At 37.2% G+C, this 21,748-nt stretch overlaps 1 protein-coding gene across 2 annotated transcripts in view; it reads right to left on the reverse strand.

The window, feature by feature from the left end:
- The window catches only part of LOC114658188 (alpha-2-macroglobulin-like protein 1), an 84,979-nt gene extending 66,928 nt beyond the window's left edge, over positions 1 to 18,051 (reverse strand). The window contains exons 1-6 of one of the 2 annotated variants that reach the window (XM_028810281.2): positions 17,884 to 18,051; positions 17,545 to 17,728; positions 7,075 to 7,231; positions 2,677 to 2,729; positions 2,431 to 2,451; positions 224 to 392 (exon numbers count right to left, since the gene is read on the reverse strand). In XM_028810281.2, coding sequence (XP_028666114.2) covers positions 224 to 392; positions 2,431 to 2,451; positions 2,677 to 2,729; positions 7,075 to 7,231; positions 17,545 to 17,728; positions 17,884 to 17,960 — 661 coding nt within the window. In that variant the 5' untranslated portion in view covers positions 17,961 to 18,051. Of the gene's footprint in view, positions 1 to 223; positions 414 to 2,430; positions 2,452 to 2,676; positions 2,730 to 7,074; positions 7,232 to 17,544; positions 17,729 to 17,883 lie in introns of both variants that reach the window. The other variant, XM_051932105.1, reaches the window with a different exon arrangement.
- Positions 18,052 to 21,748: the final 3,697 nt, after the last annotated feature.

Here is a 21,748-nt window from a genome sequence, read left to right on the forward strand (position 1 = left end):
GATAAAAAATGTTGCTCATGTAACATTAATAGATTTAAATGAGCTCCTTTTGTTTGACTCTTTAATGAAAAAATTTAATATTATTTTTAACCAAAATATAAAACACTCTCAGTATAATACTGAAATTAAAAATGAATAACCACTTAAATAAAATACATAAATACAGCAGCTCTGCAGAATACAATATGTTCACTATATATTGATTGTGTGCTTTGCATCTCACCATATTCTTTTACTTCAAATGTTTGGTCAATTTGTTTTCCATCCTCCTTCCATAGTTTTAGAGAATACTTTCCCAGTGGGGCTTCTGGAGTTGTGGGGTACGATAAATCCACAATTCCACCATTAGATGATATGTTAAGCCATTGCCCAATTCGATTAGAGCGGGGATCCTGGAACAACAGATATTTAAACTGCAGAGACTGCTGATCATGGAATATTGTCACTACTTAAAGTACTATGTAAACTCACAAAGTATAGCCTGTTATAAATATACAGCACAGTTTATTATCTGAAATAGCAAAGGCTCCTCTATTATGGTTATTATTGTATTTAAATTCACAAATATATTTATAAATATGAGAAATCTTTTCCTTTACAAACAAGTTAAGGGATGTTCACATTCTGCATAAATCTAAGGGTAACCAAAAAGAGGAAATTTGTAAGCACTTGATATATTAAACCAGAATTATGTAGAATTCTGATCAGTTGAGCTTATCTCACGCTTATCTACCTCTTTTCTTAACATCTAGTTTAATATTGGAACTACAGTATACTGTATGTCATAATTTGTTAAACACAAAAGCCGCCATTTTGCATCCTCTCTCTTTACTCAAAATATTCCAGTCATACCATATTTGCTTTGTAAGCATACTGTATATACATTTTAACCTAATGGCTGTATGATGGTGAGGGTCAGCTCCTTGCTCTCTCTTCATTTTTGGGAGCTTCTTGAACCTGACACCATTGATAACATAACAGGATGAGCATGGCAGATAAGGACAAACCACACATGAAGCAAGGGGATGGTGTAAAAGTGATCAGTGCTTTTATTTGAATCCAAGTCCAAAACAAGGGTTCAAAAAGTGCTCAGAAAATAGTTTAATAAATAAATAATCCATAAAAAGGTGTATCTGTGGAGGTGCCTTCTTTCTCACTGATGGATCCTCTGCTTATTCCATATGGGCCTTGAAGCAGAGAAGTCGCCCTACTGACAAACGCAGCTGACCTTCCGCAGGTCTGGGTCCCTGCCGTCCAATGGCTACGGTAAAGCTCCCTCTCTGGACCTAGGCTTTGGACCTCAATGGCCATGGCTCATGTTGGAACTTCAGCCATGAGGTGTCAGTGTCTCACGCTGCTCAAGGGGCCTTCTTTCCCAGCTGCCTCCCTTCTCTACTTCGAGCCTGCTCCCTTCAGCTCGCTCACACTGGTTCCTTCCACCTCCTGCCCTCGCTTTCGTTCTCCCTTTAACCTCTGTCTTTTCTTTTTCTCAGGTCTCTTTCTTTCTTGATTCTTCCTTCTCGCACTCTAACTCACACTTCCAATTTAAAATGGGGACATGGCACAGCTGAAGCAATCAGCAGCTCCTGCCGTCAATTAGGATCACAGACGATCCTTCACCTATGCACTAAGCGCAGGGCCGTCCACTCCTGTATCACACACAGGAACCACTCGCCATGCTACCACGCTCCATCACATGGAGATGCGAATGTGGTGATTATTTATTTAAAATGCCAAACAGCTGCAGACCTCACTTTACCACAGGCTGTTGCAATATCCAAAACTACATTAGTATAATATAGAATATTGTGATTTGGGTGGATTCAGTTTTGAACACAATGATTAGAGTAATTATACTTAATATAATATTTTCTACTGAAGCAGATTCCCTCAAGGCCTGTGTAAAACTTCCAATCAATATAACACACAAGTCTTTACAAATATCAGAGTAAAACCAGGGTACCTTTACAAAAGCCCACCAAAATAGAGCAGAAAAATGCAAACTCTGAAAAGTCAGTATCTGGTCAAGAAATTCAAACCCAGATTGCTGGCGTGGCAGTACTACCCACTGTGCTACCCATGTGTGATTTGTTATTATTGAAAGCTATGCACACCCCAAATTATTAAATGAGGAATTAAATTATTAAAAGTTGAAAGTTTAATAAAGATTCATCAAACTGCACCTTCAATAGTACTACAGCAATTCAATCGCTGCTATATCCTTTCACAACCTTATTATCATTATGGAAGACAATAAAAACACAAAAATGCATGCTTCAATAAAAGTAATTAATTGTGAGAAAACTTTAAATGTAGTAAAAACTTAAATTGTTCAGTGTAAGTACTAGTAAGTTAGGGTATTAACATAGAGTATATAAACTGAAATGATTGTCAGAAATAATCACAGATAAAATATTTTATTTGACTTACAATTAGTTCCACCATGGTATACTGAAAAATAAAATATAAAACAATGATTAACATTAGCAAGACTCACGATAGCTTACATATTAAGCTACTCTTGGCATTCCTCTGCAATCATGTAGTAATATGATTGTTATCAATCAGAGTTCATGAATCAACAATACCAAGCTCTAAACTAACTATAACTTAGTTTACTTTACTTTGCCTCTCAAAGAATTAGTTTAATTTTAAAAATATTTTCATCATTCTTACCTTTTCATTGATTGGAAAAAAATTTGCATCAATAGCAAAAATACGAAATTTAACTGAAACAAAAAAACAGTTTTGTGAGTATAAAGACACTTGATCATTTGTAAACAATTACAATCAGTTGTAATGCATCAATTCTTTCTATTCAAACACTGAAATTACTGCTAAAATCTGCAATAAAGACACACTAGGTATATAGATATTGACAAGCTGTGCTTCCATCAAAAGCTGAAAATCTTTTAAACAGTTACGCTGAAAGCCCATACTGTGTCCAGAGACACCCCTCTCTAGACTACCTACTTACAACCCTAGAACTGTCTGCTGAATGTGGGCTTCAGAATCTTCAAAGCATACAGTCCTAAGTGTTTTTTAGAATGTGTTGTTGTTTTCCATTGTGTAATGCTGCCAGCTACTTTGCAAATTTGAAAAGTGTTTTAGGAAGCAGTAGACACAATCCAGTGGATGTGCTATACTTGTGATTGCAGAGGCAAAGCTGTGGATGAATAATCTTACCAAACTGGAGGAAGTCAATGGCATACTATTGTGAAACCAATCACCTAATGCCACATGCTCAACCATTCTTTCCACTATTCTCTTCCAGCTGGTATACAGAGAAAATAAAAGTGAGCAAGGGAGGTACATAAACCTCTACCAACAGGACAAAACATGGGTTATGCTTGGGTAGCTTTATATATGAGATCAACCAACTGGAAATAAGTCCATACATATTGCGAGGGAACCCATGAATTCTGTGCTAAGTCAATGCAAGTGACATACACTTGCCTTTGAAAGTAACAATTTGACTGGACATGTCTAGCTGCAAAACATACTGAAGATTCAGAGGGAACTTCGGCCATCTGAAATAGAAGGAGTAATATGATGAGATGAAAGAAGTCTGTAGTACAAACATGCATACTTCTTTGCCACATTCTCTAAAGATCATAATCAGATGTTCCATCACCCTAAGCTGCCTGGTTGGACTGTCATTCATCTTCAATCCACCAGCGTAACCTTAAAAGTGATCAGTCCTTAGGCCAAGTTGCCTGAAGAAGGGCCCTAAGCTGGTGTCATTTTGCTTGACCTCTCATTATGGCTAACACGGTACAACAACCTACTACTTTTGTAGTCGTAAAAAACAAAACTCAGTAAAGAGATTTTGGGGGAATACTGCTCCCTATAGTCTTTTTCTTTATTGCAGGTTCATATACCATGTAATCTGTACCACACTGGCTTATTGTTCACGTCACACTGGAGGAGTGCACAACGTTAATTAAAAATCTGACATGTTGCATATTTTTTCACACAAAGATATACTAAAACCCAGCATTGTGCACATTACTGTGTCTTCTCCTCAGAAAAACTCAGTACAAGGAACCGTATCCCCCTCCCCCAAAAACCATTATATAACAACCGCCTCATCCTAGTTGAGGATATGCTCACTTCTGCCGATTTTTTTTTCACTACAGATCTTTAGTTAATACTAAATGACAGTCAGACACGTGGATATAGTGCATTAAAACATGAACTAAACATGTTTCTTCTTAGTGTATTTAGCTGTATTTATCAATTGCACCTGATGACCCTGAATCTCTTGATTCACTAACACAATGTCTAACTTGTATCTCAGAATGGATAAATAGTAACTTTCTCAAATTAAATAAAGAGAAAACCGAAATCTTAGTGACTGGCAATAATGGATACAATGAGGCTATTAGAAATAAACTGGATGCATTAGGATTAAAAGTCAAAACGGAGGTAAAAAGCTTAGGGGTAACTGTTGACTGTAATCTAAATTTTAAATCGCATATTAATCAAATCACTAGGACAGCATTTTTTCACTTAAGAAACAGAGCAAAAGTTAGACCTCTTATATCATTGAAAGATGCAGAGAAATTAGTTCACGCATTTGTTTTCAGTTGACTAGATTACTGTAACGCACTCCTCTCAGGACTACCCAAAAAAGACATAAATCGTTTGCAACTAGTGCAGAATGCAGCTGCTAGAATCCTTACCAGGAAAAGAAAATCCAAGCACATCTCTCCAGTTTTGATGTCACTACACTGGTTACCTGTGTCATTCAGGATTGACTTTAAAATTCTGCTTATGGTTTATAAAGCCTTAAATAATCTCGCCTCATCCTATATATCGGAACATCTGACACCTTATATTCCATATCGCAACCTCAGATCCTCAACTGAGTGTCTCCTTAGAATTCCAAGAGCAAAACTTAAAAGAAGTGGTGAGGCAGCCTTCTGCTGTTATGCACCTAAAATCTGAAATAGCCTGCCAGTAGGAATTCGCCAGGCTAATACAGTGGAGCAGTTGAAAAAACTGCTGAAAACACATTACTTTAACATGGCCTTCTCATAACTTCACTGTAATTTAAATCCTGATACTCTGTATATCGAATTCATTATAATAACTATTCATGGTGGCTCTAAAATCTGTACTAACCCCTACTCTCTCTTCTGTTTCCTTTTCCAGTGTCCTTTTGGTGGTGGCGCATGATGTTCCAACAATGATGGATGGATTAAAACCCAGAAGTCTGTATGACCATCAGCATCAAGTGACTCCATGAGAACCCTAACTACAAAGAGGACTACAGTAATCCCTCCTCCATCGCGGGGGTTGCGTTCCAGAGCCACCCGCGAAATAAGAAAATCTGTGAAGTAGAAACCATATGTTTATATGGTTATTTTTATATTGTCATTCTTGGGTCACAGATTTGCGCAGAAACACAGGAGGTTGTAGAAAGACAGGAACGTTATTCAAACACTGCAAACAAACATTTGTCTCTTTTTCAAAAGTTTAAACTGTGCTCCATGACAAGACAGAGATGACAGTTCTGTCTCACAATTAAAAGAATGCAAACATATCTTCCTCTTCAAAGGAGTGCGCATCAGGAGCAGAGCATGTCAGAAACAGAGAGGAAAGCAAACAAATCAATAGGGCTGTTTGGCTTTTAAGTATACGAAGCACCGCCGGTACAAAGCTGTTGAAGGCGGCAGCTCACACCCCCTCCGTCAGGAGCAGGGAGAGAGAGAGAGAGAGAGAGAGAGAGAGAGAGAGAGAGAGAGAGAGAGAGAGAGAAAAACAAAGTCAAAAATCAATACGTGCCCTTTGAGCTTTTAAGTATGCGAAGCACCGTGCAGCATGTCGCTTCACGAAGCAGCTGCACACAGAAGGTAGCAACGTGAAGATAATCTTTCAGCATTTTTAGACGAGCGTCCGTATCGTCTAGGTGTGCGAACAGCCCCCCTGCTCACACCCCCTACGTCAGGATCACAGAAAGTCAGCGCAAGAGAGAGAAAGAAAAGTAAGTTGGGTAGCTTCTCAGCCATCTGCCAATAGCGTCCCTTGTATGAAATCAACTGGGCAAACCAACTGAGGAAGCATGTACCAGAAATTAAAAGACCCATTGTCCTCAGAAATCCGCGAACCAGCAAAAAATCTGCGATATATATTTAAATTTGCTTACATATAAAATTCGCGATAGAGTGAAGCCGCGAAAGGCGAAGCGCGATATAGCGAGGGATCACTGTATTTCATTTATGTTAGGTAGAATGCCCAGAGGGGACTGGGTGGTCTCGTGGCCTGGAACCCCTACAAATTTTATTTTTTTCTCCAGCTTTCTGGAATTTTTTTTTGTTTTTTCTGTCCACCCTGGCCATCGGACCTTACTCCTTTTCTATGTTAACTAATGTTGTCTTATTTTAATTTCTTATTTTGTCTTTTATTTATCTTTTGTTCATTATGTAAAGCACTTTGAGCTACTTTTTGTATGAAAATGTGCTATATAAATAAATGTTGTTGTTGTTGTAGTGTGAATTGCATGATTTTTGCTGGAAGCAATGGCAATTTATTTTGTGATTTTTTTTTTCCCAAAACACTGAGTTTCGCTGCAAATTCAATTTGTGGAAATTGTTCCACTTCTCACTAGCGGCCATCAACCCTGATGATTTTGTTTGAAATGCAAGTGTATTAATCATTACATTAACATCGCACTCTAGGTGGTGATGTTGTTTGGTTGACAGATCACACTATAGTATCTCATGCCACTTGTTTCAAACATTTTAAGTCTTTGGGTTGAAATGATAGATAGATAGATAGATAGATAGATAGATAGATAGATAGATAGATAGATAGATAGATAGATAGATAGATAGATAGATAGATAGATAGATAGATAGATAGATAGATAGATAGATAGATAGATAGATAGATAGATAGATAGATAGATAGATAGAACTTTATTTGTCCCCAGATGTCCTCCTGGGGACAAATAAAATTTATCTATCTAAAAACAAAGTTGTGTCTAGAGAATAAACAAGCCAGAATTGAGCTTTATAGATTTACAGATAGTCAGTACTGTATATAGCAAATAAATAAATAGGCACACACCTGTTTGTCCTGGTTTATAGATCGGTTTGTCTGTCTGTATAAAACTCATAGGTGTTAATGAGGAAATAAGCACTTTTTTCTCATTTACAATCTCAAATGTTTTTCCTTTTAATCGTGCTTCAATACTGCCTACAAGTTCATCATTCACCTGTGGAACCTGTAGAAGCAAAACAAGAAAAACCAGAGAAAAAAGGAATGAACAATAGTAAGAGAAATATAATTTGTTTTACCATAGTATGATAATAGACCAAGAGTGAGGTTTTCAGTCTACAATTGTTCAGTTAGTCAATGGTATGGGAAACACTCAGTAGAACTAAATGAACTTGGTGGGCACACCTTTGTCTCTCAGGCCCTGTCTACAATAATAAAATTTCATATAAAATGCATACATTTGTCTACTTTTTCAGCCTTTCATCCACACTACTCTGTTGTTTTCAACCCCTGAAAATTAAGACTGTTGTTTTTTTTTATTTTTCTGAAACTGTAGCATCAGCATTTTGTTGTGGATGGATGTAAACATGGTTTTCAGAAAATTATACTCTAATTGCACTCTAATTGGTTTCTACTTATTTCGTGGCCCTTCCCCAATTGAATACTGATAATTACAACACACGTTCCCTTATTGGTCATTAGTGCTGATCAGTGAATTTTGCCAAAGCGTTATTTGCAATGAATTTCGCCAAACAGTTATCCAGAGCAAATCTGCTGCGTTCTCATTCACCCTTGTTCGTTGAATTATTTACTGATAATTCATCTGGTTAAGAAGAGATTTTTTCAGTGTCTCATAATGCTTTGCACGGCCAGAGCAATATTCCCCAGAACTGTAACAGCCAACATTGGAGGGAACCACCCCCTGGGTATATAATGCTGATAATTTGCATTACAGACTAGTTACGCAGCTTGCACATCTCTTACTATGTTCTTTCTTCTTTGATCTCACAGAGGCACAGTTGCACAGTGGTTGGCACTATGAAGAGCACATGATCATGCTTACAGCAGATTTGAACATTGGGAGAAACTCTGGCTTAGCAGAACAAACTTATGCAGATATAAACAGAATATGAAGACTTTATGGAAACCAAAGGTGCTAAGGCAGCTGGTGGACTACTATAGCATCACTATTCATATCAGTTTTTTACTTTTTCCTTAAAAACAAATCCTATAAAATGTAAAGCCATAAAGGCACATTAATACTGTGTATAGTAGGTGAACTCAATTTAAGGATCTTAACAAGTAAGTAAATAATGCAAGTTCTCAAATTTTATTTTTATGAAACATAAAGCATAAATAACAAGTTATCTGTGCTTGTCGCCAAATGTGTAGGTTGATCTTCAAGTTCCACATCAATATAAGAGAAGGAGGCACGTGCCCTATGCGTGCGTAATTAGCCACGTGAAGAATGAAAACAAACCTTGAAAGAGCCTGACAAAAACACAGGAGACTCTATGAAATAATAATAACAAAAGATTTTAATCTTTTTGATAGAAGAAAAAGTGCAAAGCATCAGCACAGTTTGGAGAGCCTTCAGCACGATTTCAAAAAATAAAACGAGCCAGCGGCTTCAATCATGAAACATCACTTTGAATTTTTTTTGCCTTTCATTTTTTTTTCCTTTTCTCCCAGGGTTGAATATTTTTTCCAAAAAACTCTGTTTTCTGAAAGGTACATAAAGCAATAGTTTCTCACATAATTCAACATAAAACATCTGTTTCTGCATGCATTGCCATTGTGCACTACTGTGGCAGCAGCAGTGCAGGGTGGGTGGGGCGGCAAGCATCAAGCTGCTGCCAGACTGTTTTCTGAAAAGCACACAAAGAAATAGTTTCTCACATAAATCAACGTAAAATGACCTACATATTTTTCTCTAGCCTGTTGACTAGAAATTCAGCATTTCCACTTATGTTTTTTGATGAAATTTTGAGTCATGGTTGCCTTTTTGGGCACAATAATCAGTCAAGTATAGTTTGCTGATGTTTCCCTAGCCCTCAGGGACACTTTAAAGATGATTGCAGCATTATAATCCATTCAAATCTAGTTCAGTTAGTTCATCCCTATTTACTTCAATGCATTTCCCAAAGTGTGGTGATATTCGCAAACACTTCTATGTTTTCTCCGAACTTGAGGCAAAGCAAACAAAGCAGAGTTTGCTCATCACTATTGGACATGGAAGAATGCATTTTCTAACATAACAGGCATAAAAGTATTTCTTTCATGGTGCTTGTTGTGCTGTTTGCCTGTATGCATTTAAAATGCATTTTGTAGTCTGAATGCTGCATTCTGTACAAGCGTAAAAAGCAAATTACTTATCAGTCACTACAGTTTTGTGATAAATCTTGTGGCCAGCATCATTACTGTTGTAATGAAAAATTTATAACTCCATGAAAATCAGATTGTAAATAATTCAGTTGACCAGCCTCTAATCAAAATTTATTACTTAGACGTAATCTGTTCAGTAAGGATCGGAGCGCATTCCGCAGCAAAATTAACAATAAGGCACATAACGAAGTGTATGTGTGTAGAACGAGGCTGAACTCACAATATTACAGGACAATGACACAAAAGCACGATGCAGTAAAGCGAAGATATACACGCACACACATGTTTGTTTATTTACTTATTTCCTTTATTGAGTCAGTTTAACAAATGGTACAAAATGTGATCCAGTTGCTGTGAACTGCTTATAATTAATCATCTTGTGAATGAAATTAGAGCTAAATATTTCTAAACACTTTTTTAAGTGTTCCTTTAATGTTTACTTTGTTTTTATTTAAAGACAAGATGACCATCTCCAGTTCTGAAGACTGTTTCTTTCAATGGTAATCAGTGCATTAATGTGATATGAGGGAAATGCACTGCAGCTCGTGCTACCAGAGTCCTGCACACAATGATAGTTTTGAAAGTGCATAAAGCACAGAGGACTCTGATGTTTACTGGGGTCTGAGTTTTTCAATACACAGTCCCATCAAGGAGTTTGCCAGTGATGTGCCATGCGCAAGGTAGATGAAGGTCTACATCATCCGTATGCAAACAATGTGTAAACTCCAGTGTGGATGGAGATAATTTTTGTTTAAAACCTCCACCCTCCTTGAGCCACTAGCATTGTTCTGTCTATCTCCATTGTAACAGAATAGCAAGGACGCAGGAGCCACCCCAGTAGTGATCTACCTAGATGTGTTCCGACTCTATGCAACTTTTACCTTTCTTCAGCCACCTGATGCATTACTAATAACATCTAAAAAAAGTAATTCTCTGAATTCCTGATCTATATATTTCTTCCATTTTACCAATAGATATAAATTAAAATGCTGCATTTTCTGTACAACACTATTTGTCCTACAATTAAAATACAATTGTAATATCCATTTCCAGGTGGGAGAAATAAATCACACGAATAAGTGTTTGTAGCGGTCCAAAAGAAAAAAAGGCTTTATTGCTCTTCTTCTTTAGCTGGACATGCAGACTCAAAAATAAATGGTGCCGAACGGAAAGACAACCATGTGTCAACCACCCACAAAACTAGTTTAAACACTTTTTTTGGTATTAAGTACTTTCTTAATAATTTCTGCCCCTAATCATCCTAGTGGCTGCTTTATTTGAGATTGGCAGATGGGACTCCTCTGCCCGCCCCTTTCCACAGTACTCTGAACAATCCCATTTGCATGGCTTTTAGGACACGCTGACTCTAATTTTCTTGACTGTTACAATATTAAGGTTATTTTACTTTTACTTAACAAATACATGTAAACCTTATAATAATACAAATCAGGTCACATGTAGTTTAAATCACTTAATATGCTAAGACAGATAGTCATGAAATTGCAAACAAGCAGGTAGGCCCTGATGGACTTAAAAGTTGTTATTGTAAATCCTTGTGTTCCTTCTGGCAAGCCAATATTATTAAAAGTCTCTGAGTTAATAGGGAAGAAGGTAATATTATATTGTTATACCTTAAATCATTTTGGAAAATAACTAATGACCACTTTACAATGTAATTTTAAGAGAAATATATTGCCATATAATATAAAAAGTTGTAAAGCCACAGCTCTTTTTGTAGTAATCTGGAACATTTTCATTTTTTAAATGGATATTTACCAGTCTGTTCTCTCTATCATTTCTATCCATTTCTGGATGACAGTGGGTGGAGCCTATCCCAGCAGCACTGGTGTTACCAGCCCAAAATAGGGTACAAACATCTACGCTTAGCAAACAACATAATCTGTACATTTTTGGGATTTGGTAAGAATACCGGAGTATCTATAGAAACACTCTTGAAAACATGAGAACCTCACACAGATATAGTTGTTACTATGGCACAGGATTCTAATCAAGTCTATTGGAGCTGTGATGCAGATGTGAAAATTATTAATTACTAGTCATTTAGCCCGTTACAATAACAGGCGCTAGAACAGTAGTGCATAAACATTAGTAGGAACAGTATATATTAAATGGCACGGGACTTTGACCTCATTCTTTTTGTTGGTCGTATTTTTCTTTCTTTCAGCCTTTCTTTTGTTGATGTTTACTTGCTGAGCTGACCGTTGTTCATGGGCTGCCGCCGTGTATTGTGTGTCTAATTTTCTGTGACAGTAATACTGTCTTGTACGGCTCTATTCAATAAGGATGCGCACAAAAAGGCGAGCTTCAAAAGGGCGACCTCAATTGAGCGCGGTGAATAAAGGCATTCGTAGATAATTTAGTTCAAATGGCTCTGGAATATGTGAAGAGCAACAAAGGTGCAGATCTTTATTTACGTGCGCCTTTATTTGCTGCGCCCAATTAAGGTCGCCCTTTTGAGGCTCGCCTTTTTGTGTGCGCCCTTATTAAAGGATGCCTGTGCGCGCCCTTATTGAAGGATACCGTCTTGTACGTCCGCTGGCTTGTACGTCCGTAATATACCTTTAATTTTCTCTGGCGGTAATACAGGCATGCGCGTCGGTAATATGCCTTTAATCTCCTCTGACAGTAATACTGGCTTGTATGTGGCTGTAATATGCGTCACTGTATTGTGTACCTTTAATTTCCTCTCGCAGTAATACTGGTTTGTATTTCCGTAAAACGCCTCTAACTTTCTCTGACAGTAATATTGCGCGTCGCACCGTGCCCCGCGCATGCGCACTTCATCAGAAGACACCCACACACGGACACCTGGACGCACATAGGGATTTTATATATATAGATTATTTTATTTCAGAAGGTGACATTTGAATGTACTAAGTACAGGGGCGGGAGGTAATTCTATATGAGATGCCCAGCAATGATATCTTCTCATATACTGCACCATCGATGTAAAACATGTAGTACTTATTTATTCATTTATTTATAATACACCATCTGTGTAATAAAGGTTTGTGATAGTACCTATTTATTCATGTATTAAGCTACTCATCAAATTATTCTGATACCAAAGTTCCATGTTGTCCCCTAGCCGACTATCCAATCATAAGTGAGTCCCTAAACCAGCTTATGCTTCATAAAAATAACTTAACTAAATGGATTATTTGTCATTACATTTCATATTTATTTAGGCTGAATAAATTAAAAGGTATCATATAAAAAGGGAGAATTATCGTGGGCCTTTTGAACATGAGCATTGATGACTATCAATGTCCTGTTTATATAAATAGTGAAGTATAAAGTCTTTATTTGCACAGCTCTCAAGCTGAAAGTCAATATTTAGGCATACAGTATTTGTTCAGGGCTTTTATGTACAAAACTTATCTGATTTGAAACCATGAAGTTATGAACGAATGTGACTGTATCCATAGCTGTTATTCAAATTGAAATAATGAACAGGGTGGCTAGCTGCAGGATTTAGCCCAAAAGATGGTCTTAGGCCAAAATGGCACTACAGACTATTGCTATCCACATGCCGGTGCACATGAGGTCAGTTTAAAAATGTGCAACAACATGCTGTAACATTATATGTTTGAATCAGAGACCCCAGAGAAAACAATGAAAGTTAGAAACTTCACTTAAAAATGTGTTTTTGTTGAAAGGAGTAAATAAAGATTATTTACTGAAACATATTGACACGTGGATCTGAGGAAGTACTGTAGGGAAAATATTTATAGGAGCACAAGAATGAGATCAGCTCTACTGCTTTCACTCAGCTGTTATATCCTCAGAGTAGACACATATACTGAATGGTAAATAATAATAATAATAATAATTCTTTACATTTATATAGAGTGCTCAGAGCGCTTACATAAGGAGTAGGGAGACACTTCAACCTCTACTAATGTGCAATTTCCTCCTGAATGATGTGATAGCATCCATTTTTGTGCCAGAACACTCAACACATATTTTAGCTGTTAGGTGGTGAAACAGTGAGAGATAGTTAGCCAGTTAGATAAAAGGGGATCATTAGGGGGCCAGAATGACCAGGCCGTTGTGGGCAATTTAGCCAGGAAAATTTCTTCTAAATCAAACCTAATATAAGAATTTAACATAAGAATCTTTTCATATTCCTAAATACACTCTAGACCAGGGGTGGGCAAATTCATTCCTGGAGGGCCGCAGTGGCTGCGGGTTTTTGTTCCAACCCAGTTGCTTAATTAGAAAACAATCCTTGCCGATAATTACATTTCATGGCTTGTTAGTGCTTTAACTCTGCTATGTCAAGTCAATCTCATATCCTAGATTTTTTTTTTCCATTCTAAGGATATCATCCAAATACTTTGAAGTGTAAAACGGATGGGTAATTCTCAATTCTTCACTTTTTTCTCTTCTCTTTCCTTCCAAGTATTTAATTAAACCAAATAGTGCACGATAAATACACACAGGTGTAAAGGGTAACAAGCAAAATGGATAACTGCTGGTTTCTTTTGTCATTTGCATCTTATTGCTAATAAGGAGCAATTAAAAACCAAGAATGCAGCTGTTTAAGACTTAAAAAAGCAATAAGGGTTCAAAATCTTAATGAGGGAGACAACTAAAATGAAGCAGAAGTGTTTCTAGAGCAATAAGTGCTTCTTATTAAGCAATTGGGTTGGAACAAAAACCTGCAGCCACTGCGGCCCTCCAGGAATGAATTTGCCCACCCCTGCTCTAGACAACCCAGCATTTATGTTCCTAGCATCCCAAGATGCAGTAATGCTGTCATTACACATTTGAAATGTTGAATCATACTATACATTATAACTGTAAAATCAATTCATTAGTCATTTTTTTTTCTTTGGTATCACCTGATTCTAACACAATATAGGCTTCAAACTAAACTTTGCACAACAAATAACCTTATGGAATCTAAATATATGATGATTAGGTCACCAAGCATGACGTGTAAAAATCTATTATATTTTAGATTTTCATCTTTAGCTTATTTCCTTTTGCTTTATTAAAAATATAGGGAACCTGAAACTATTGCTTATATAAAGTCCTTAATAGGCCTTTAACATTCTACAAATAATATTGATTTTGCATCCTGCATCCTTTCGATCAAACACCAAAGATCCAGGCCTACCACACAAGCTATCAAGGTCCAAGTAGAACTCTATCTGAGAATCTACTTTTGATTTCAGTACTGGATTTCTTCCTTTTAGGTTTGTTTTAGTCATCCATTATACCCCTTTCTTTCATGAATAGTGTCGCAGAGGCCACACCTTCCAATTATAACACTTTACTGAGGTGCTGCTGCAGAACATGAGATTGTAACCAGATGCTTAATAAAGGCGAGTCCCAGTGAAAAGCTGAGGCATTGTGTGTTTCACACCTTGTCAAGTTGTAGAGTTAAGCTTTGTTCTTGTGGTTGTTTTTTTTTTTCAAATTTGATTGTTCTTCTTTTGTAAAATGATTAACATCTATCAGAGTGGAATTTTGAGTTTAATTGAATTATTTGGTGTATGTTTTTGAGATTTCAAGAATAAAGACTTTTGGTTAACATAATGCAATATACCATTTACTTTTTTTATTTAGTAAACATTTTAGTTTTGGTGCTCTGAAAGAAAAATATCAAAGAGAAAACAAAATCAGGGTAGAATGTGTTATTCAGTAACATTAGAAAGGGTCTGAAATCTTTTGTGAGGCACTATGAGAATTTATCATTTCATATGAGTTTTTTGTCAGTTACAAAAAGCAAAATCTACTCTTTCTCTCTCTCACTCTCTCTCTCTCTCTCTCTCTATATATATATATATAAATATATATATATATATATATATATATATATATATATATATATATATATATATATATATATATATATATATATATATATATCCTCTTTAATAAAATACCTGTGTGCATCCAGGTGTCCGTGTGCGGGGCACGGTGCGATGCGCGATATTACTGTCAGGGAAAGTTACAAGCGTTTTACGGAAATACAAACCAGTATTACTGCGAGAGGAAATTAAAGGTACACAATACAGTGACTCATATTACAGCCACATACAAGCCAGTATTACTTTCAGAGGAGATTAAAGGCATATTACTGACGCGCACGCCTGTATTACCGCCAGAGAAAATTAAAGGTATATTATGGACGTACAAACCAGCGGACATACAAGACAGTATTACTGTCACAGAAAATTAAAGACACACAATAGACGGCGGCAGCCCACGAAGAACAATCAGCTCAGCAAGTAAACATCAACAAAAGAAAGGCTGAAAGAAAGAAAAATACGACCAACAAAAAGAATGAGGTCAAAGTCCCTTGCCATTTAATATAGACTGTTCCTACTAATGTTTATGCACTACTGTTCTAGCGCCCATTATTGTAACGGGCTAAATGACTAGTATATATATCCATCCATCCATTTTCCAACCCGCTGAATCCGAACACAGGGTCACGGGGGTCTGCTGGAGCCAATCCCAGCCAACACAGGGCACAAGGCAGGAACCAATCCTGGGCAGGGTGCCAACCCACCGCAGGACACACACACAAACACACCCACACACCAAGCACACACTAGGGCCAATTTAGAATCGCCAATCCACCTAACCTGCATGTCTTTGGAATGTGGGAGGAAACCGGAGCGCCCGGAGGAAACCCACGCAGACACGGGGAGAACATGCAAACTCCACACAGGGAGGACCCGGGAATCGAACCCAGGTCCCCAGGTGTCCCAACTGCGAGGCAGCAGCGCTACCCACTGCGCCACCGTGCCGCCCTAGTATATATATATAATCCTAAACTTAAAAGTGCAACGAATTTGTGCAATGATTTTATGTAATGTTTTTATATCACATTTTTTGTCATGCTTTAAATCGGGCTTATTTTAAAACCTACATATATATGTTTGATATCATTCTTTTCAGAATTTATTGAACTTTAACGTGATGTTGTTAGATTTTTAGATTCTTATTCCGTTTTTAAATTATAAACTGAAAAATATGAAGAACTCACCTTCAAGAAAAGACTTAACCAAAAGTGCCAAGAGATTTAACCATGCCCAGGGCCGGAAGTAAAAGAAAAAGAGTAGGACAGCTGCTGTACAGGCTTTTAAATGTTCGAAACGCTACACAAGACGCAGATCATCATCTTTAAAGTATTAAGTGAAGATGGAGCTGAGTCAGAAGGCAAAGCTGTCGATTTACCAGTCGGTCTACATCCCTACTCTTACCTATGGTGACGAGCTGTCGGTAATGACCGAAAGAATGAGATTGCAGGTACAAGCGGCTAAAATGATTTTTTTCTGCAGGGTGGCTGGGCTCTCCCTTAGAGATAGAATGAGAAGTGCAGACATGTGGGAGAGAAGCCAATTAAGGTTGTGCAGGCTTCTGATACGAATGCCTCCCTGTGGAGGTATTACAGGCACTACCAGCTGGGAGGAGACCCTGGGGAAGACCCAGGGCTCTCTGGGAGGATGTTATCTCCCAAATGGCTTAGGAACACCTTGGGATCCCACAGTATGAGTTGGCATACTGTGCCTGGAGAAGAAGACGTTTGGGCCTCACTGCTAAGACTGTTGCCCCTGCGACCCAGCTTTGGATAAGTGTTGGAAAGTATTAGTTGCTTTAAACAAATTACTCTCAAGTGTTGTATTTATTTTAGCAACCATTATAGATCATGTTATACTTTACTAAAATACACAGATCTTCTCAAATTTGAATGTTAGTTTCCAATAATGTATTTAATCACTACTTTATTGGAAACTATAAAAAAAGCACATTTAACCAGAGTGTTTATAATAGATACTGAATCATACTTTATATGTTTCTAAGCAAAAACGTCCTTGTGTAACCTGAAACTTGCAGACACTTAAATTTTACATACTAGAATTGAAGCAGGACATTTGAGAACGTTGATATTCATTCATATTTGTCATTTGACTTTCTTTGTTTTCAGGCACTCCCTACTGGCTATAGGCCTGTTCGAGCCAAATGCAATTTGCATATATTTCCCTGCTCCACACACACACTGTTAAATATTCAACCAGGACATAATAGGACTTTATCTAAATTATCTTATGACAGATTCATGTTTTTCTCTATACTGTGAACAAGGTAACAAGTTATTCATGATAGGCTCACCTGAAATTTAATGCGCTTGTAGAGATCTTTCTCCTTAACCTTTTCTTCCAATAAAGTCAGATTTTCTTTTTCCATCTTCAGAGTTACGATGAATGAAATTGTTTCATTAGGATGAAGGAGATGGACACTTACTACCCCAGTACTACCTCCAAAAATCTGAGAAGGAATTGTCACCACATATGTCCTGGGAAAACAAAAGAAAAACAGAACAACCGGTTAGAATTTCAGCTTAAGAAAAACACTTCATCTTTTACAGTTATAAAATGGCATTCTGTAGCAACTCCAGTAAAGTATGAGCTGCACTCAGATACAAAATATTTGTGACATAAACTTTCTTACATCTCTGCATCACTTGCAGCAAGACAGCCATGAAGTTGCAGGCAAAACAAAAGAACCACCTTCCACATGGTGGCCATTTAGCAGTGATCTTCCCTAAGGTGTGATGAACAGTGAAGGCTGAAATCAGAAATGAAGACTGAATTTATTCACTAAGCCTCTGAAAAGAATCTGTATTCTCTCACTCTCCCACTGCCTCCCCCTCTCTCTCTGATCCTCCCACTCCAATGTCGTCAAATCCCTACTCATTTTGTAATCTCACATGTATCTGTTACTGTTGCAAAATACAAATCAGTGGCTCTTTAACCAGGATTATCTGTCTGTGGGGGTTGTCTGTTTGCTGTGTACTCAAAATGTTAAAAGACAGTCACCAATACTTACATAAGCAACAAATAGAGGACTGACTGTAATATTTTAACTTTTCCAGTAAAAGCTGTCTTCAGAAGCATGAACAGGATGTAATCCGGGCACACAGTTAATGAATGCTGGAAGGCGGCCTATGGTTTACCTTTACAGAATGACAAAAATTCTTCAGATCATAATAACCAATGCCTTGTTTTCAGATCTTGTGAAAAGTCTGAACCACATGAGATTTTGCATCTGAAATGTTTATTTTATGAAAGACCATGAATAAATTACAATTCATATACAAGGGTTTCTATGATTGCTTTAGAAACAGTCTTAACAGACAAATCTCTGCTGATTTCTCCAGCACTTTCAATACTATTCAGCCTTCCCTGTTAAGGGGTAAGCTCAGAGATATTCCGGTGGATGAGCCCCTGGTGTTCTGGATAGTGGACTATCTGTCGGGCAGGCCACAGTTTGTAAGACTCAAGGACTGTGTTTCTGATACAGATATGAGTAACAATGAAGCCCCATAAGGAACAATACTGTCTCCTTTTCTCTTTACTCTGTACACCTCCTATAAATATAACACTAGGTTATGCCACTTTCAGACTGCACTTATGGGATGTATTGATAAGGGGGATGCGACAGAGTATAGGAGTCAGATGAACAACTTTGTTTCTTGGTGCAAAGAGAATTATCTGCTTCTTAACATCAGCAAAATCAAGGAACTGGTTATTGATATTCAGCACAACAAAGAGCCTTTGTGTCCAGTCATTATGCAGGGACTGAATGTAGTGGGGTCCATATCAATGACAGGTTGGACTGGTCTTGGGACACAGTAGAACTATATAAGAAATGGCAGAAATGGCTCTTCTTTCTTAGGAGACCATGTTCCTTTAATGTGGGAAGTGACATCCTTCACATCTTCTATAACTCTGTAATAGCCAGAGCGAACTTCAATGCAAGACGTTTGCATAATGCCTCACTGGGACTGGGACTGCCAGGTTAGAAGCTTTTCTTTCTTTTTAAGTTTTTCTACCTGTTTAGTCATTCTGGTGTGTTTTCCAACCATATATGTGTGTGTGTGCATATATTTATTTATCATCTATTTATGTATGTATGTAGAGAAAAGCCAAGCAAAATGACACCTTTTATTGGCTAACTAGAAAGATTACAATATGCAAGCTTTCGAGGCAACTCAGGCCCCTTCTTCAGGCAAGATGTAATACAGAAACTGAAGTTTCCTATGTTTATATACACACTCTAGGACAAGAAACAACATTGGTAAAAATTTAAACGAGAGATTTTGAATGTAAAAAATTAATAGATTCATTCAGGCTAGGGTTAATTTAGCAAGAGAGAAAAGAATAATGTATTGTCAAGATCTCTGAATAAGATAACTGTCCAACAAAGTCTTTTGAAGTTTGTAATGAGTTTTTTCAAAACAATGTGGATCTGTAGACAGGTTGTCTGTTATTCTGAGAGATGTAAACAATCCTCATATCTGGCCATAAAACTCTTGTCTTTATTCAATCCATGTTGTAAAGTATTAAATTTTAGCATGAGTTTAACTTCCCATTCTTTTCTCTCTTGCTGTGTTTTGAAGTTGCCCATAAGCACTGTGACCTTAAAGTCCTTCTCACAGTGTCCATGGCTGTTGAAGTGGGCCACCACAGGAACATCTGTGTTGCCATGTTTAATGTGGAACCTGTGTAAGTTCATTCTCTGGCGGAGTGTTTGTCCAGTTTCTCCCACATAGAGTGCAGTGTCAGGACATTTCATGCAGAAAATTAGGTAGACTACATTAGATGATCTGCAGGAAAATGATCCCTTGATGTGATGTTCAAGTCGGCAGTGTGGTATAACTATACGGTCTCTATCATAGATGTGGGCACATGTTTTGCATCTTTTCTGTAGGCATGGAGATGTGCCATTTTCTGTTGGTTCACTTAGGGAGCCTCGGACAATTAATTGTTGAAGGTTTGGTGGTTGTCTGTATGCCAGGAGGGGAGGTTCAGGAAATACATTTTTCAGTGTTTGGTCATTGTTTAGTATTGGCTGAAGTTCTTTTATAATTTTTCGAAGTGTTTCAAGATGTGGGTTGTAGGTGACAACAAGGGGGATGCGATCCTTGTTGTCTTTGTTTTTATATTCCAGAAGGTTGTCTCTGGGTATGGCAGTAGCTCTTCTTATTTGAGTGTCTGTTGTTTTCGGGGTGTAACCTTGTTTGATGAAATCTTGTCTGAGCTCCTGCAGTTGTTGATCACGGTCTGTTGGGTCTGAGCAAATACGATTGTACCGTATTGCTTGGCTGAAAATAATGGAGCGCCTTATATGCTTGGGGTGGAAGCTATCATTTTTCAGGTAGGTCCGTCTGTCTGTCGGTTTGTGAAAAATAGAAGTTACAAGGGTGTTGTCTTTCAGTTGAACAGTGATCAGACCAATGGCTAACACGGTACAGCACCCTAGTACTATGTATGTATGTATGTATTTATTTAAAGAGCTTCTGTAAAAAGCCAAATTTACCCCTTGGGACAAATAAAGTTCTATCTATCTATCTATCTATCTATCTATCTATCTATCTATCTATCTATCTATCTATCTATCTATCTATCTATCTATCTATCTATCTATCTATCTATCTATCTATCTATCTATCTATCTATCTATCGTTGCGGAAAAAACTTTCTTCTGTTTTCAAAGAAGTCATTCACGGAGACTAAATGAAAATGCAGAATGTTTCTTTATTTGAAAATAGATAGGTACACATGTCTCAGTCCATGGAGTGAGCAATCAATAAAACAATTAATTTCTTTTTATACTTTCTTATTACCATTACCTTATCTAATACATCACATCATCTGACTCTTAATATGCAGAAGTCTATCATCTTAGCCTATCGACTACAGCCACCAGTAACTTTGCATATGTGTCGATATTCCAATATTCAAAACATTGCTTCGTCAATAAGGATGTCCTACAGGTTTTCCCATTGATCTTATCACTGCTTCATAATAGGAGTATTTGGGCTTTCTCACTAGTTAGTCCTCACTTTTTAAGGGGGTGTTCATTACACAAATACTTCATTTTAACCTTTGCAACTACCTTGGTGGCTCCACTAGATGAGGCAAAAGCTTCAAGTGCCCAAGCTTTAAGCTGCATTTAGTTAACCCCTTAGTTGCCTTTAGTCCTTTTCCTTGTGCTTTTAATAATCCATTGTTACAACTTCATTTAAGTATATGCTTGTATTAAATTGCAAAAATTGTCATGTATTGATTGAAAATATTTGATTCAATATCTATCTATCTATCTATCTATCTATCTATCTATCTATCTATCTATCTATCTATCTATCTATCTATCTATCTATCTATCTATCTATCTATCTATCTATCTGTCAGGAGGTACCCAACCACAAAAGTCAAGTGATTCCAAAGTGTTCATAAGTAATTCTTATGAACACAAAAGGAAAACATATATAACTTTTGGTTAACGTACTGGTTTTGTGCACCAAGCCTAT

This window comes from Erpetoichthys calabaricus, chromosome 9 (genome assembly GCF_900747795.2).
Source record: "Erpetoichthys calabaricus chromosome 9, fErpCal1.3, whole genome shotgun sequence".
Lineage (NCBI taxonomy): Eukaryota > Metazoa > Chordata > Cladistia > Polypteriformes > Polypteridae > Erpetoichthys > Erpetoichthys calabaricus.